The 19,922-nt window shown below is 35.2% G+C and overlaps 1 protein-coding gene across 1 annotated transcript in view; it reads right to left on the bottom strand.

The window, feature by feature from the left end:
• The window catches only part of LOC150110579 (cilia- and flagella-associated protein 43-like), a 609,434-nt gene extending 590,019 nt beyond the window's left edge, over nucleotides 1-19,415 (bottom strand). Inside the window, exons 1-2 of the mRNA XM_090401881.1 lie at nucleotides 19,376-19,415; nucleotides 3,713-3,826 (exon numbers count right to left, since the gene is read on the bottom strand). Of these exons, the coding sequence (XP_090258007.1) occupies nucleotides 3,713-3,741 (29 nt within the window). The 5' untranslated portion in view covers nucleotides 3,742-3,826; nucleotides 19,376-19,415. The remainder of the gene's footprint in view (nucleotides 1-3,712; nucleotides 3,827-19,375) is intronic.
• Nucleotides 19,416-19,922: the final 507 nt, after the last annotated feature.

Raw genomic sequence — 19,922 nt, 5'->3', positions numbered from 1 at the left:
ACACATTGAATACATTTTTAGTGCATCTAAATAGCCAGCATCCTAAAATCTACTTTACAATGGAACTAGAAGCCAATGACTGCCTGCCTGTCTTGGACACACTGATCACACGTCTTCCAGAAGGTTCCTTATCATTTTCTGTTTACAGAAAACCCACACATACAGGGAGATACACAAACAATCACACCATCACCCTTCTCAACAATATGGTATCTTAAAAACACTAACCCATAGAGCTAGAGCAATCTGTTCCAATGACATTGCTCTCACTGCTTAACTTTCTCACCTACGTCAAACCTTCTTAAACAATGGTTATAATCCCCGTAAAATAGATAACATACTAAATGCTACCCATAAATCCCCTCTATCTACCACAGAAGACTACAACAAAACCATCACCATCCCATACATTAAAGGCACATCTGAAAAGATATCTAGGGTGCTTAACAAACACCAATTACGCACAGTATTTAAACCTTATATAAAATTAGCAACTCTCATCCGTTCACCTAAGGACAAATGCACGCCTTTATCACATCCAGGTGTCTATGAAGTGCCCTGTTCTTGCCATCAAGCCTACTACGGACAGACAGGAAGAAATGTGGACATCCACCTCAGTGAACACAAAAAATATATCCGACACTTTCGCTATGGTAAGTCGGGTCTGGCAGACCATGCTTTGGATACCCCTGCACACAGGATCAATTGGAAAGAAACAAAAGTAATGCACAGAAGCTTCTACAAGTCAGAGAGGTTGTCCTGGAATCAACAGAAGCCTTGAAACATACTCCAAACTTTAACAAGTATGGCTGTATAAATCTACCAAAGATTTGGGAGACAGTCATCCTAAGACCAAATTAATATTTATTACTTTTATTTTTTATCATTTGGACTACTATTTCAAAACTTTAAATTTTTTTTTTTTTTTTTTTAACCTAGATGGCGCCATATTAGGACTTTAGTCTTGTGTTGCACGCTGCAATCACTTATACTGTCCCCACTGTTACACCGGATTGTGGTTGTCTTGCCATTGTAACAAACTTTGCGTTGTGTGCTCTGAAGATGCTGGATATAATACCAGCAAAATATTAGCTTTTAAGTTAATAAATAGTTATTTTCTTAACCATCTGTGTTCTTTTTATACCGTGAAACCTATTACAACAATTCATCTATGTTATTACACTGTTCTTCTAGGTATTCTTTTTTGGCTTGTCTACATTTTCTTGTATTTTGATTTTTAAGATATTTGTATTTGGCCACATCTTCTTCTTTAACAGCATTTTTATATTTTCTTCTTTCATCCATAAGGCCAAGTATTTCATCTGTTATCCAATGTTTTCTTTTTTCTTTTTCTGCATTTTTCAATAACTGATTTGATGAATTTGTAATTAACTCTTTAATCATATTCCTTTGGTTTTCAATATTATTCTGACTATTTATGTTTTCTGGAATGTTATGATCAGTTGCCTCTTGGTATCCTTTCTTTACTCTTGAATTTTTCAAGATTCCATCTTATTGGTTTGTATCTTTGGATTTGTTTCCTATGTTTCAGTTCTGTTTTCATTAAGTTATGGTCACTACTAATGTCGGCACCTGGATAGCTTTTGCAATTTTTTATTTGGTTTCTGTATCTTTTCTTGACCAATATATAATCTATTTGATATCTATTTGAATCCCCAGGTGCTTTCCAGGTGTATCTTCTGCTTTTTGGAACTTGAAATAGTGTATTTGCTATAACTAACTGTTTTTGTGTACAAAATTCTATTAATTGCTTTCCTCTTTCATTCCTACATCCAAGACCAAATCTTCTTGAAACATTATCATTGCTCTCTTCTCCCACCATAGCATTTCACACACACATAAACACAAAAAATACATTAACAAAAAATACACACTTCAAACTATAGAACATTTCCAACTATAGCTTTAGCAGATGTGACCCATATTCCATCTCCAGCAACTAAAGTTATTCGTATTCACCCTTTCTACTCCAAGCAACATAACCTGAAGAATTCTCTAGTTTGCTTTAATGCTTCAACCAATCTCCTTTCTCACTATACTTGTCACCATCCTAGCTTGAACCTTATATTCCTCATGCAGCTGAGGGATCTCCCATTCTTTATATCTCCTCCATAACATCCTCTTTCTAAGGAGCTTCTGTATGATTCATTTATTTCACTCCTAACGTTAAGAATACAATCTGACATTACCATAAGTAGGCACTACTGATTTCTATCCCATTCAATTGATTAAGCCATATCTTCTAGCCACTCCCAACATCAAAACTACATGATCACTCTTTCCTGCTGATGGTATCATGGTGAAATATTCTATTATCAATGTATGAGATGATATTATTAAATCCAACACTCATATCTCACAACTTCAACTACATATATCCCATTGTTTCAACAACATGCTACATAAGGTAGTGGTCCATAAGTAGCTCAAAGAATTCAATCTCATTATTTACTGCTTCCAGTTGATGCTTCCATAGTTAAAGTAACCCATCATTATCACCCTCCTGTTACTCAGTCTCATCTGTCTGAGCATTTCAAAATTATCTCCCTCTATATTCCTGGCCTGTAGAATATCCCACTAAATATATAACATTCATGCTTACCTCAATTTAACACCAAATGGGTTCAAAGCCATTATCACTTGGAGAAGATACAACTCTTCTGAATATACCCACCTCCTCTTTTAACTTTTCTGTAATTTTGAAAAATATTATAACATCCAATTCTATTTCAATGAATACATCATCCTCCATTAAACACATCTCACTGACACCAGTGATTTGTGGACTGATTAGTATCAAGGCCACAAACTCTGCACTGGTATATAAAAACTGTGGGAAGGATCTGGATTTCATTTTTCTGAGCTGCTACATGCATTCTCTTCCTCTCAATGACAGTCTAACTAGCTACCCATTACTGCTTGCACTCGAATGCAGACCATCTACAACAAACAACTCTCTCTCTCTCTTTTTTTTTCTACCTTCAAATTTATCCTATACATTCACACACATTCAAGTCCTCTCTTGCTATACATTCTAGGTATTTGTAATTAAGTAATGATTACGGATTAAGCTATTCGTAATCATTACTCTTTGCCTCAGCTCTCATACCTTGACAACACCCTCACAATTCTCCTCTTCCACTTCACTGTCTCTAGCAACACTCACAAATCTTGCATTACTATACTAAGAGCTCTGTGCATATCATTTGTTCCTACCAGTACAGTCAACTCCTCTACATTTCCTCTCCTCTGCATAACCTTAGTCACTCTTCTTACTGTTGCTCCTCTCAAACATATTTTTTACAACTGCTTCATTTTCACATCTTTCATCCTTCTTTCATATGCTTCCAGCTATACCAATCTTTTCTCTAAAGTCCTTTTCACTTTGCAATATTTTCTTATTCACTACTTCTTTCTCAATTCATTCCTGAACCTTATCAATTTTTTTTTATAATATCCTCACTCATGTGTTCATATTTTTCATACTAGCTTCTTCACCATTCTGCCTTCATTCTTCTACCATTCCATTGTCTTAAGCATCTTGCATCATCCTCTGGCTTACTACTCCTTCCTGTATCATTCACCACTTTTCCCAACTTTAGCTACATTTGTATTGCTTATGTTATTCACACTATGATATGCACAAAAGAGACAAATAAAACAAAATGTAGATTGACATAAAAATATTTACCTAAACTTTATCATTCCATTAAATGCCATCTCATCAAAAAAATGGGGAAAACTTCATTTCCTCTTCAGATTATTTCCGGTAGAATTACCTAAAAATCTTCACTATTTGTATAAACTGTAAATTAAAAAAAAAAAAAATTGTGACTTTCTGAAAGTTTAGAAAAAAAATTCAATGCCAGAAAAAAATTAACAAATTCTTTTAAAAAAAAAGGACTATGTACAGTATAATAATAGTGTACTAATTGGAGAAGAATGGAATAAGACTGCAAAAAAATCTTAGACTATTTTAAATAGGTCACCTGATTTTCCTTGTCCAGTATGGGCCCATTTTTAAGTCAACTGAAAAATTCCATGTTTGCTCAGCTCTAAAGCAGGGTTTCTGAATTATTTACCCATTAACCAACTCTTAGTAGTAATAAAGGCTGACTTTTTCAATCATCAAATTTTTTTGTCTACTTTTGGACAAAGGTCTCTGCCAAAGTCCTCCACTAGAGAACACTGAATAAAAGAGAAGCTATATCTCTAAATACTTGATTTTTTTTTTTGAACCAACAGTACTAATGTGCTATAGGTTAGCAACCATTTCATTGAAGTCATTTAAAAAAATAATAATAAAGAGAGAGAGAGAGAGCATTGTGATCAGTGCTTCATCCACCATAACAGGTGCAAACACAAACACTAGTCTAGAAGTTGGCAACCTTTTTTTGGCCAAAGAGCCATCTCATAAAAATACATTCAATCAAATATTTCAAGAGGCACACACGCACACACCTAAAAAAGGATGTATGCGTGTGTAGAAACAAGACAATGAAACTATTGATTTTCTTTCATTAAAAAGTTCAAACAAAAAAAAATTAAGTAAAACAGTTATATATCATGAATATAACAACAAAATAAACTTTTTGTTCTTATTAATAAAAAAATAACTACAACAGTGTTTTTAATGTGGTTGAACTTCTTGGATGAATTTGTCAATATTCAATGAGTAAGTCATAATTTTCATTTTCAAACATGAGGAAAGACTGGGATTATTCAGCTGGTTTCTCAACTTATTTTAATAAAATTCATGTTAAAAAATGTTTTTTCACAAAAGTATGTCAATCCAAAAAGCTAGAGAAGCTCAAATGCATATGTCTTCAATTGACAATTCTTCTTCTTCTTCTTCTTCCAGTATGAGTTATTCCCGCTTCCTATTCAGGGTCCACGTGTTACTTAGATGTGACTACTTGTTAGTACCACTCCCAACCGACCTGTCGCCTAGTCTGCCACTGGGGGGGGGGGGGATATTTTTGTCTGTAGAAGCGTATGTTCACGGGGCCAGTTTGCCTGCTTGTGGGATGAAAAACGACAGATAAACTGGCGGGAAAAACCCTACTGCCTGTGCCCAAGACTGGCTAACTTGGCTATGCCTAAGGAAGATTCTCAAGTTCCTCAATTCTTCGACGGGAATCGAACCTGGGGCACTCCTTCAGGCATATGGTTGCGAAGCGCAAAGCCACTAGGCTAATCGTGCAGACCTTCAATTGAAAATATGGCTAGCAATTAAATTTTTGAAAAAAATCATCTTGTGATATTTCTCATTTAAACTGATTATATACGTCTACATAATAGGCATGTACACAATCAGGAAATAAAAGGTTTTTTGAACAAAAATACAAACTTTCTAAACTCTTCATTAAAAACACAGGTAATAACCACAGTAATGACTATTTAATTTATAAATATTTCATCCCAAGTATCTTGGGACATCATCAGGTAGGTCTGTTCAGAAACGCATCTCAGAACATCAAGACTACATTCGTCTTTTCAAACCGCAGAAATCTGGACTCTCCCACCACAGAGTTGAAAATCCAAACCATAGGATCCATTGGGAGAAGTCGAAACTTTTACACAGATCTTTATATAAATATGAACGTTTATATAAAGAAAGTGCTGAAGCCCTACTACACAGACCAAATTTAAACTGCAACGATGTTCTTACTATTCCTAAAGTATGGGAAATTGTCATACAAAATTGTGTAAAATAATCTTTATATATATATATATATATATATATATATATTTTTTTTTTTTTTAAATTTAATTTTATTTATTTTATTATTTATTTTTTCAGTTATATTTAATTTACTTCTAGAACACGTTACTGCATGCATATTGAGATTCCATTGTAATCATGCGCCCAAACTGTATGTTATTCCTAGTATTGTTTAAACTACTGTACTGATGATGTCCCAAGATACTTGGGATGAAAGATTTACAAATTAAATAGTCATTACTGTGGTTATTACGTGTGTTTTTAGTGATGAATTCACCACAGGTGTTAATACAATAAAAATACATAAATAAAAATGCATAACCCAAAACAAGCTAAGCCACAATAACAGAGAAATGATTTTGCTCAGTACAGAAGTCCTTCCTAACAATAAAATTAGGACTTGAATTCAATAAGCTTTGCCATGTAATCTTCTCTCTCTCTATGGAGCCTTATTTAAATAGTATTCAAACTCCTCTTCAAAACATATTTACAAAGCTAATCCTATTCCTCAATTTTTTTGTAGATGTTTTGTTTTTCATTCAACAACATTTAAGAAACTATAGTTTGAGCTCCCCAGCTACTTAAAACAACGACTTCCAACCTGCTCATTTCGTTGATGGTTTCAGAAGAGTCATGTATTTTAATACTTGATAAAATTACAACTAAAGAACATTATTCATCAAAATATAAACAATTATGTTATATGATCTTATCTAGTGCCTATCTCTCTCTCTCTCTCTCTCTCTCTCTCTCCCCCTGTCATTCCCTCTGTCTGCATGCAGTTTATTCCCTCTACAATATCCAGACTGGGCTTCAGAGATGAAAGACTCAACATCCAGACACTTGATTTTTCGTATCTGAGCTGCTTGGTATTGTCTGGTTGGAGGAGTATTTGAACTATTCTGCACTGGTTAGTGCTCATTTACAACAGCTACTGCCAGCACTTGAGAAAGGTTCTCATCACTAATGGAGCATCTTGCCCCAATACAAAATTTAAGTAGACTATATCTTCAATTCTATTTGATGTTCAACATGACCTTGTTGTTGAACTGATCCCATATCAGGGTCCAGAAGTGCTGCTTAACTTGCATTAATCATGATTTGTACTTTCATACTGGTAAACTAGATCCTTATTTTTTTCATCCTGGGTAACAATTGGTTTGATGGTAAGGATTGCTATCCTGAAGACTGACATCATAAGATGGGATTCTGCTATCAATTTGGACAGAATATTTAAACAATTTCCACTCATCTTGCCAATCTCAAAGATGACATCACACAGTTTCTCTTGAAGTAACACAATTGCCAAGCAATTCAATAAGTTGACTTTTGAGGGTGATGATGATGCAGCCTTGAACTTTTCTAACCAGTAAAACAACACTCTTCTTCTTCATAGCACCTTTAAGTCTACAGTTGTTCCAGAACAATGTGGGTGGAGTATGCAGAGTTCAAAATTATAATCGCATTGCAAGATGGAAATGGAATTTAGGATGGAAATGGAAATGGAATTAAACATAGGTGGCAGCTTGGAGAAGTGCCATGGCATAAGAAACTATAAAGAAAGAATGTCATCATTATTACATGACACCTCCAGGGAGTCCAAAGACTCATCGAGGGTGGGCACCTACTCTACAACTCTCTGTCTTCACCAACTACAACAAACCATAACTACACCAACACCATCTACTGTCCACCTCCACCAGTGTTTTCACAGAAATCACAAACACAGCAGGATTCAAACCTGCTGCCTTTTGGCTGGAGAGTGGATATGCTAACACTCAGCCAACCAGGCTGGCCTTAGTGCATGAGAAGTGGCCTGGCCAGTTTAAGTGATTGTTTAAGAGAGGCAGTACTGAAATGCATAACCACAGTCAGAAGGATAAAAACTGAGTAGGGATAAATGGATAAGCAGCTATATAAAGCAAGAGCTGCAAAAAAATAAAATAATAAAGAAAGAAAGAAAGAAAGCTTTGCTTTATATTCCCTTCACAATACTTTCTTTTTTTTTTTTTTTCTTTAATGTTGCAAAATGTAAGGTTATGCACTTTGGGTGAAATGTTACATACTGTGTATCACATTAATAGTACTGATTTGCAGGAAATTGATGAAGCTAGGGACATGGAGGCAGCGGTGGACAGAGCTAAAGTTCAGAGGGCATGTTTCAAAAATTGGTAAAAAAAGCTCAAATGATTACTTGGATGTTGAAAAACACCCTAACAAGAACATATAGGAAAATTATTATCCCTCTTTATAAGGATATGCTTTGGCCACATCATGACCTGTGCACAGATCTGGTCATCTGAATTTCTTGGTGGGGGAGAGGATTCCAAGATGGGTGACCAAGATGAAAAGTCTGTGGAATGTCCCTTATGAGGATATGAGCTTAGATTATAGGAAGAAAGAGAGGACAGGATACTTAGTTATAAGTTATTAAAGGGGTTCTATATGACTGACAAGAAGAAAAATTTTCAATATCACCCCTGAAAGATGTATAAGAGTGTAGTTAGTAAGGGTGTGCAGACTAAGTTTTCTGCTTGGAGAGTGGTGAATGAGTCGAACGGATTTCCAGAATTAGTAAGTAAGCTGACAGTGAATGAGTTTAAGGAGAGGTATGACAGATATTGTGTGTATAAAGGATAGTGTATAAAGACACTCATTGTGTCTTCTGATTCTATGGAGATACCCATACAATAATAACAATAGTAATAAATATCTCATATATAACATTCGACAATCAGCCAATGTGGTTGGCAGAGGGGTGAGTATATCTTCTCTCCAACCAACAGGCAGCAGACTTGAATCCCGATGTGGGCATGGATGTTTGTGATTGACTTGAGGTGGGAGATGAACATCGCCTACTGCAAACATGCCATCTCCACCAAACATTGAATCCTTTGGGAAAAAAATTAGGGACTTTTATAAAAATAATTATCTTGTGGAACAATTATAAAAAGAGAAGTGTGAAAACTTGCTTCACTGTCCAAATCTGAACAGAAATTATATCCTGAAATTAGCCCTATTATGAGAAACAGCACTTCTCCACACATTCCACAGTTATAATTTTTTATTAATTAATTAATAATTTTCCTCTAATTTAAATTTATACAGTTACAATATCCATGTATTTTAGGCCAAGCTATTCTATACTGTGTATATGTAGCTCATTGTGTTTTCACTGTTGAGTCTTTTGGTTTTCTCTTCTACTTGTTTAATTTGTGACAGCTGAATTGGATAAACAAAATGGTTACATGATTTGTTGGATTTTGCTAAGCCATTTGACAGAATGCTACATGGAACATTGTTACAAAAATAGGGATGGCTATGAAACTGGTTATGTGGATAAGAGAGTGGCTGTTGGACAGATATCAAAAAGTGCTATATATGAAAGAGCAGAATCCAGGTGAAAGCAGGTGACTAGGAAATAATCTGAAAGGAACTACTCAGCTGTTTGCTGATAATGCAAAATTAGGTAGAGTAATAGTTAATGAAATTGATGTGGAGAGCATGTAGGCTGGATGTATTTGCAACAGAAAATGGTTTCAGTTTAATGGAAAAATTTACGCATTTTGGAATAAATCGATTACAAGCTGTGTACCACATTGATGGAATTGCACTCCAGAAAATACATGAAGCTGGGTAGTGGTAGACAGAGAGTTGATGTTTAGAGGGCATAAGATATAAACATTACAGTTACTTAGAGAGTTTTATATGATTGATGCACATGTGGGTTGCCAGAGTCAGGTGTGGGTGCTTTGTCTGTTAACGGATTCAAGGAGAGGCATGATAGATTGTGTGGATAGTTTGGGTTTCCCATGATGAGTCTTCAGACTCCATGGAGTTGCCTGTACAATAATAATGATAATAATTTGAAAACCATACTGAAGATGCCCTTGACACTATGGCAAAAATTGTGTGCTAAATAAAAAATATTACATATAAAACTATAGTAAGTTGTTATTAATCTGGTTATGGTTACATTTCCATTTGTCAAGTAAAGTCTGTATATGAGCTCTAATTTCTCTAAAATCTCAGCAGTTACAGAAGAAATATAAACAGGAATATAAAGTAATGCCTCCATTCTACCACTAATCTTGTGCAATGGCATACTTATCCTCCTTCCAACCCTTAGAACTCTTCTGATTGCAAGACTTTCATTTTACTGTGAAATATGATGATCGTTATAAAGCTATGCTATATGTGATCTGTAATATAACCAATACTGATCACCAAACCACCATCTCCATCTAACAAGGTCATATGTCAGCAATAATTTCTCCCATTCTACCAGTACATAATGAAAGAACTCCTCTCATATTCTAATGTTCCTTCATTTATACTAGTATGTTAAAACTTTATGGCTTGAAGTGACTGACTCTGGAATTATAAGGTGATTATAATCATAAAATTATGATTATAATTTGTAATTTTAGAAATCAGCTTAGGTCAGTTCCATGGATGGAAAAATTGGAAGGAGAGACATCACCGCATGACTGCTAGTGAAGAAATACTTGTCAGCAGTAATCCAATTTATCCAACTCATCCGAAAGAGATAACACATTTTGGCATAAGGTAGATGAATAATAAAATCAAACAGGAACTACAGATGATAAAGAGGATTATTGAAAAAGTATAAAGAAGGAAGTGGAAAACAACTGCATGAGGAATTTAAATCTCAAGCTACAAAAGTCACTAGTATAGTAGGGAAGACAATATTGGAATACAAAGAAAATACTGAAAATACTATTCCTGCAATCCACAGGAAAATCCTAGGGATTTCTTTTGTTATGTTGCCAGTAGGAAGAGAAATCATGCTGGAAGAATGAGGCTATTTGGTAGTCAAGTAATTAATGCAGATGACATAGTGGAGTTGTTCGATGATCACTTAACTGGAGTATTTCATCTTGGAAAACTGTTTTTATTACTAGAAGAATGAAGAGGATTCAGAGTTTAGAACTGCATGAGGAGAATATGTTTTGAAACAAAGTACTCTTAAAATCAATAAAGAAGTGGATTGGATGGGATTTTACCATGTATTAAAAGAATGTGCTAACTGACAACTTCATTCCCCTAGCTAGTTGATGAAAGTCCAGCTATGAGAAAGGAGTGGAAGGAGAAGAATTACAGGGCCATTGCATACGACTGGTGGTAAAATGGAGGAATCAAGCTGTAGACCAGTTTTTATTTCTTTCTGCAGTTGTTAAGATTTTGGAGAAATTAGTAAGAGATCCTATAATTTAGCATGCTGACCCTGTCATTAACTCATTACATTACACTCAGTTATCAGTGAGGATCAACATGGATTTCTTAATGTGAGTTTCTGTTTCAGTAATCTAATTGCATTTTATAATAATGTAACAAGAGCAGTTAATGAGGGAAAGGCATACTGCCATTTTTTTAAATTTTTTATTTTGTAAAGGCATTTAACAGGCTACCACATGATAAGTGATATTTAAAAGGAAACATGGGTTTAGATGTCAAGTTAATGAACAGCGTTGGAGAGATAAATATCAGTGAGTTATGTAGTATAAGGTAGTATTATCAAGGAAGAAGATCAAAAGTGATGTTCCACAGGACTCAAGTTTCACTTTTATGTCAATATCATTGTCTATGATTTTGGGGAGAAGGGTTACTCAGTTGTTTGCAGATGATGTAAAGTTGGAAAGAGCTATTACTGATAGTGCCGATGTGGTAACCCTTCATAAGGATTTGAACAAGCTGTACAGTTGGGCAAATGAATGGAATGTCAGTTTAATGTATGAAATGTAAAGCCTTGAAATTTGGGTTCCATTGATTAAAAGTTGCATACTACTGATGGAACTATACCAGAAGAAGTGGATTAGTCAATGGATCTTGAGGTGATGTTCAACAAGAATTTGAAGTTTAGGTGACATATCAACAAGGTGATGAAGATAGCCCAAAGAACTGCTGCAATAGTGAGAGGGATACTGATCAGTAGAGATAAAAGGATGGTAATACCATTGTTTAAAGCACTGATTAGACCACATCTGCTTGCTGTACTCAGATATATCACTGGAATTTGATAGGAAAAATTAACCCTAGAGAGGAAACAGAGACAGATAACAAAAATAGTCGGCCTGGTTGGCCGAGTGGTTAGCGTATTCGCTCTCCAGTCAAAAGGCTGCAGGTTCAAATCCCTCCATCAGTATGAATGTTTGTGATTGTCTGTGGAAATACTAGTGGTGATAAACAGTAGATGGCGTTGGTGGATTGAGTGGTGGAGACAGAGTTGTAGAGTAGGTGATCTCCTTCAATGAGGCCTTGGACTCCCTGGAGGTGTCACATATATTTTTTTTTTTTAAACTGTAATAACATTTTATTCATCATCATACAGGGTATTTACACATATACAATAAAGCATACTGTTACATTTTCTGTTCAGTACAAAATGTAGAGTACAGTGATTTTTGTTTTTAAATATAAATGTACATATATTTTTTTTCAATATCAATATCATAGCTTATTATTATACAGCCTATTTACATATACACAATTTTTTTTTTAAAATTAAAATTATGATTAATATTGTGATTATATATTTACAACATAAGATTACCTATTTACAACAGGTTTAATTCTTGCAGGCGTAGACTTCTGTGGCTAATTGGTTCAAAAGATATATTTCGGTGATTACACCACATTTTTTTATTATTCAGTTATATAAAACACTAAAATAATAGTTCTCGACAAGTTTCGTAAAATGTAGGATTTACATCTTCAGGGGATAAATAGTATAACTTAAAGTTTAAACAAGAGAATTAATAAATACAAATCATAACCGTCTGGCTATTCATAAAACTCAAATAACAGAAATGCAGACATATAACGTTATTGACGTTGAACAATACTGGACAATGTCACGTGTTCTTGTTCTCGTTCATACAGTCCGAGCTCAGATTGAGGGTAGATTTTTTATTAGAGCTGACCACACTTGATGGAGAATTAAAACTTGATTTAAGTTATACCATTTACCCCCGAAGATGTAAATCCTACGATTTACAAAACTTGTCGGGAACAATTATTTCAGTGTTTTATATAACTGAATAATAAAAAATGTGGTGTAATCACCAAAATATATCTTTTGAGGTTTAATTCTGTTTTTTTTTTTTTTTTTTTTTTTTTTTGTAACAATGAAATTCATACAGATTTGTTTTTTTCTTCTTTTATTTTTTTTCCTGTATAATGTATTAATAATAATAATACAGCATTTATTCATTTAACAATGAGTTATATATATATTTACAATTTTGATTTTTTTATTTATTTTTTTTTTTTTTTTTAAATCTTGGATGAGATGTAATAGTAATAATAATAATATAATGGTATTGGAAATACACAAAATTGATTATGAAAATAAAATAAGAACTTTTAAATTGCAGAGCTTGGTGGATAAAAACAAAGAGCTGCAAGATAATTGTTTAGGCATAGTTACAGGATTGATATTGATATTGGAATGGAAGGAAAAGGAACAAGGACAAGAAGACATCCCTGGAACTTTCAAATGGAAGTAATGAGTAAGACAGTGATTTTTTGCATGAACAGTGGCAAGACCATGGAATTTATTGCCTGATGGGATGGTGAGAGCTAAGTCCATTACCAAGTTTTTAAGGAACGGTATACTGCCTAACTATACCCCCTACAACGAGTCCTATGAATTCATAGAAGTCCTGAATGATAATAATGCCACATAAATTCCTTTCCATATGATATTTCAGCATGCCTGTTTATCTCCCAATGAAAACTACATGATCACTCTCAAGAGGTGACAAGAATGGCATCTCAGTTACAATAAGATCTTCATATGATATGACCATATCCAACACTTCTGATCCTCATGTTTCCTCTACTGCATGCTTCCAAAGGCATTCATTTATAATTCAAGAATTCCAGAAATTCTTACCTTATAATGTTTCCTCTGTTCAATTTATACTACCATAATTAAAATTTTAAATAATAATAATAATTATTATTATTATTATTATTATTATGCCCAGACTGCTATGGAGTCAAAGACTTATTGTACGAGGTCCCCCAGTCATACAAACAACTCATCATGCCTTGTCTTAAATACATTCACATTTTCTGCAGAAAGCACAGTTCCAGGCAATGCAGTCCAATCATTCATCACTCTCTCTCCATGCAAAAAAACTTGCTTCTCATTCCTTTGCTCAGACCTTCCTTATACAGCTTTGAGGATGACCTCTTCTTTCCCCCTCCCCTCATCTCCCACCATTCTAGGAAAAATTTCTTCAACATTAATTGAACATCAACCTCCTACCAACTTATAAGCCTCTTTCATACCACCTTCCTCCTCCTATCCATTAGAGACAGAAAATTGCATTTTCTTAACCTTTCTGCATAGTCAACATTCTAGAACTGACCAGAAACCACCTTAGTCAATTGCCTCAAGATCCTTCCCAATACCTCTTCATCCTTTTGAAAACCAGGTGACCAAATTTGAGCACAATAGCCCATATGGACCTAATCAAGGCATTGTATAACAGAACCTGAATCTCCTTACTTCTACACTCAATGGACAAAACATTAGAGATAGGAGTAATGGGAAGTTGAAGTGGCAACCCCCCATGTAGAGGGAAATGTACCCAAACCAAATGCAGATTAAATAGGCAGACATCAGGGCTTCCCGACAGTGTCTCGCAATTGACAAACATGAGTAAATGTGGCAATCTTAGCAACTTTGACTATGGAAGTATTATGGGCACAAAACAGATTGGTCATTCTATTGACCAAATTGTAAGAACCCTAGGGTTCTAGAGACCAACTATATGAAGAGTCTACCATGAGTATACCATCAACGGACAAGACTGTCCAGGCTCATACAGACCAATAACAGAGCAATGGTGGCATAAATCACATCTGGTTTCAATGTTGAAGGTCCAAGCAACGTCCGTGAGTTAACAATACAGCATACTATGGGCTACAGTAGCCGACACCCTAATCTTGTATCACTGTTGACGCTCGTCATTGAACATTGTGCCTTGCCTGGTGTTGGGACCATCAAAACTGGACCACTGCAGAGTGGACCAGAGTCATCTGGTCTGATAAATCCCATTATCAGTTGTACCAAGCTGACAGGAAGGTGCAGTTGTGGCACTGACAGTATGAGGCCATAATCCTGTTATGCCAGGTTGGCTCTATTCAAGGAGGTGGGGTGGCTCTATGATGGTTTGGGGAGTCTTCTCATGTGACACATTAGGTCCCTTAGTGTGTCTAGAGAGAGAGAGATCCTTAAATGTTGCAAGCTACCAGAATGTACTAGCTGGCCTTCCTGCTAGTACACACATCCTGCATTCAAGGCCCTCACAATCCAGCCTGGTCTTTTTCAGCAGGACAATGTACCACCTCACTGGGTTGTAACCACCCAGGCTTGGCTTGAGGAACACTCATCTGTGTTCAAGACCATCCACTGTTCCCCAAGGTCCCCAGGTTTAAATCCAATCGAATCTTTCTGGGATGCCATCGAGTAAGACATCAGATCCATGCATCCAGGGACCAACATCTAAGACACAGTTGTGGCAATGCTGCAACAGGAATGGCTGGAATTACCTCCAGCAACCCTCTGGCATCTGCTGGAGTCAATGCCTCAGAGAGCAGAGGCTGTTATTCACACTAGCGCTAGAGGAGAACCAACATGCTATTAGGTAGGCATGACTAATGTTTTGTCCATTGAGTGTACAATTCAGCTTTCTCCACACCACTGCCAGAATTCATTGCATTGTCATCACAATTTTAGAAATGTGTCCTCTAAATTTTAGATCCCCTATCTACTATCACGCCCAGATCTCATTTCCTCCACCTCCTCAAAAATATCCCACCAAGTGTATACTTTACATCCCATTTAAAACCTTACACTTCACAACATTGAACTGGCAACCTCAACGTGTCCATTCACTCAGTCTATTCAAGTCCTCTTGTAGAACAACATCTGCTCTATTTCTCATAGTTCTTCTCAACTATGCATCATCTGCAAACAACTGAATATCTCCATTCAAATCTTCTCCAATATCATTACATATATTAAAAAGCAATGGTGCTAAACATACTCTTAAGGCACATCACTAGTGACTTTTTTCTTCTGAGATATTGCTCGCCCCCATACACAACTTGTTGATACCTATAAAAGAGTCAATCTCCAATCTAATATCTGACTCCATCTGTTCTATCTTAACTAACAACTTATCATGTGGGAATCTATAAAAATAAATTTGCAAAATCTAAGTATAGTACCGCATATCCATCTCCTTTATCCAATGCACCTGTCACCTTAGTATACAAAGTAAGCAGATCGCTAAAACATAACCTTCCTCTAGCAAATTCAAGCTGTCCATTAAAGGGAATAACCATTTTGTCAACCTAATTCTAGATCCTGGTTCTCACTAACCATTCCAACAACTTTAACCACAACACCTGACACACAGTTTAGCATATATTTTGAAGCTTGAATTCTGTCAGCTTATGAAGCAATGCAATCTTGCCATCCTTCCACTACTTTGGAACTTGACCCAATGTAAAACCCATATTAAACAAGTATGCAAAGGCAGATGTCAACTCCCTGGCATATTCCCTCAAAATACATGGTAATATATCATGAAGTCCTACAGTCTTATTAACAGCAAATTTGCTCAATTTCCCATATAAATCTTGTACAGTGACAGTCGGTCTATCCTCCTCCCCTTCCATTGCTCTCAAACTTTGCATGATGTCCCATTCATAACGATGAAATACCTTTATGAACTGCTCATTTTATACCTCAAGTATATCCTCCACAACAGCTATCCTTTTACCATTTTCTTCAACCAATGTCATCTTTCCATAATCTTTCTTTTCTTTGCTGGCTTCATATCAAAAGAACTCTCTAGGATTGTTTTTGGCTTCATTAGCTAACTGCTGCTCATACTACACTTTTACTACTCTTACCAACTGAGTCACCCTCCTTGCCTGTTCTTTGTACTCCTCATGGAAATGAGTATTACTACTCATCGTATGTTGCTTCCATAATGCCTTCCTTCTCTGTTTTGCATACTCAATCTCCTCATTCAACCATTTCACACCTACCTTATTTAACCTTCTGACCACTGGAATACATTTAGTCACTGCTTCTACTAAATAATTCTTGAATATCACCCAAACAGCATTGACCTCCTGCCTCCCCCTCCACCCACCCCCAATTCCTTCAATGCTACAGCTGCGAGCTGTCTCCTGAGCTTCTCATAATCACCAGCCTTGTAGTTCTACATATACCCTTTCCTCACAGAAGTCCTCACATGGCTGCAACCACTCAGATAATCACCTTGAGTATCACCAACAGATAGATTTAACACCACCTCATTTATAATGACATTCTCAGATGAGATAATCAAATTCAATACAAGACCCTGAATCTTCACATATCCTGTTATATACTGCCCAACCTGAAGTAGATGTCCCTCAAAAACTTGTTTTCTTTATTTCCAGATGCTATCTCATTATCCCAATCTATATTACCATAATTAATATACCCATAATAATGATCACTCTTTTCCTTTTTTGCTTGGCAAATTTGCATATATATATATTTCATCGTCACGACCTTCCACATTACCAGGTCTATAGCAAGATCTGACTAAGTATTTCATTCTATTCACTTTTATCTCACACCATACTTCTCAAAACCACTGCCTTTACTTCTCCCTTGCATCTGTATGTTGCATGGCATAACTCCCTTTCTATCATGAATAGCACTCCATCCCTTTTTTTTACCATTTCTGTCTCCAGAAAAAATATCATACCCTTTCATCTATATTCCTGTCAAGATGTCATTTGTACTAACCATCATCATTAACAGTGAGATGTTGTTGCATTTTATTAAAAATTTAATAATGGGATTTTGTAATAACAGATATATTTTAATCTTTCAATCAGCTTTTGTGATAAATATAGAACTTTCATCAACAAAACACCAAGCATTTCATGCAGAACACAGCTTGCTAGCAAATCTAGCAGCTAATAACTTTAAAATGGATATATTAATTTTTAAATATAAGTCTATTTTAGTAATTTAATTGACTTATTGTTACCGATTAACATACTGTACTCAGGAAGGGAGAGGCTGCTGCAAAGCAAAAGGATGACTTGATTAACGACATAACGATAACATGGTATAGATTACCGTTGGGGAGAGAGTGGTCTTTATTTGGGGCTAAAAAAGAAATAAAATAAAAAAGTCCCAAAGAACAAAGGTTCCAAATGCTTATGAGGACCTTGGTTTTAATCACCTGCCATGTACCCTAAAACTAAAGTTATGCCACTATACATGATTAGAAATATAAAACAACATCCACTTTAAATTAGAGAAAATGATATGCAGAAAAGAGATGGATGATATGAAGCAATTAACACCAAAGCAGAGAGCAGTGGACACTAAAAGCATCTGAAGCAGGCTAGATGTAACAAGGCTCCCATGAGGCTAAAAAAAATACGTAATGGAAATTAATCAAGAGTATGAAAATAATATTACAGAAGATTATGATAATTTCAATGGGTAATATAGATAGGATTTTGAATACACAGAACCTCTGCATACATGATGTTAGTTACTAGTCACTTTGGGAAACAGTGCATGGCAAATAGCCAAATGAAGAATTCTATTTGTAGTGTGCCAATTATATGAGGAAACAGTACATCTGAGTGATTTTTTTTTTATATTAGTAAGACTTTGTTTTAGCTGATGTAATTTTTCCAGGGCCTTTAGTAAATGCTTCTGCCACAAATCTGAATAAACATTTTACATCAAAATCCTATAATGATACCATATAACACATAAGGAATGAATGCATTTCAAAGCTCTATCTATATGCTCCATTTACAAAGCTTTTCCTCCTATTTTACATGTCTGTGATCTCTAGTACTACTATTTTCAATTTTAGCAGCAATAACAAGTGAGGATTATAGTGATAAAAACTCTCTTTCCTGACACATGAATATATGCCATCCTCACACATTATAACTACCTATAAATACATGTAAAAAACATTTGATAGGAAAACCAACAAAATTGAGTTGTTTTTCAGGTTAAAAGTAGCCTAAATTCAATTACATATAAGCAAAACAGTAGGCATGGTTCATTTTATTTCACATCTTAAAGTATACCTAGGTAGTTTTCAGTTATGGGCATATATGTGTGTGTGTGTGTGTGTATATATGTGTGTGTGACATCTTAGCAACTGAACATAATTCATAATAAGAACTTGCACAATAATATATAATTAATGCAAAATTATTACTCCTAAGGATTGCACTTCATCTTCATTATCTCTCCCTCTCACTTCACACACACACACACACCGTGTGTGTGTGTGTTAAATTTGAAATTATTATTTAAATGTTACATTTAAATAAGATTATGCACTTAGTCAACAATCTAGTTTTTGAAAAAAAAATATAACAATATAAAATGAAACAGAAAAGAAGAGTCATGGGAGATGTGCAGACGAGGGTGAAAGAATTTACCACATATATTTACTATTATTATTATTATTATTAGACGCCTCCAAGGAGTCCAAAGACTCGTATGGGATTAATTCCCTAAACCGGGTATAAATTATAGCTCACCATTGTGTGTACTGACTTACATTTCGCTTCCTGTTTCAAAGCGACTTACATTTTGTTGCTATGACAACCCTCGTAAATATCATCAATACACACAAGAGACTTTGCCGACGTTTACTTTTTATTTGTTACATTGCTTTTTTTATTGCTATTTTTTAAATGATTTCCTTAAAAATCAAGTTCTTCGGTAATAATATTCTCGACAAATGGGTATGTTGACAGACTGAAAGAAATTTGTAGAGCACGTGGATACATCGATAAGGAGGGGGGGGGGTATCTGATTGAGGCATAAATTAGTGAAGAGAATTTTCACAGAGTACGATTTATATATATATAATAATAAATAACATCAGTTAACGTTTTTTTTTTATTCCCGTCTAGGAGTAGGAGAGGCCGTTTTAGCCTGTCTAACTTTTGGAGACTGAGTGGGCAGTTCAATCTCCACTGGTACCAAGGCTGTCACTAATCAGCGGTAACCAGTGAAGAGGCGGCTCAACAAGTGACGCCATCTCGTGGTCCCTAACACAATATATTTAGTGTCAGAAATAGT

This window comes from Typopeltis vanoorti, chromosome 1, assembly GCF_054136105.1.
Source record: "Typopeltis vanoorti isolate ZY-2024b chromosome 1, IOZ_Tvanoo_1.0, whole genome shotgun sequence".
NCBI lineage: Eukaryota > Metazoa > Arthropoda > Arachnida > Uropygi > Thelyphonidae > Typopeltis > Typopeltis vanoorti.
Note: the sequence above shows the minus strand (reverse complement) of the source record. Positions and strands in the feature narration are given on the sequence as shown.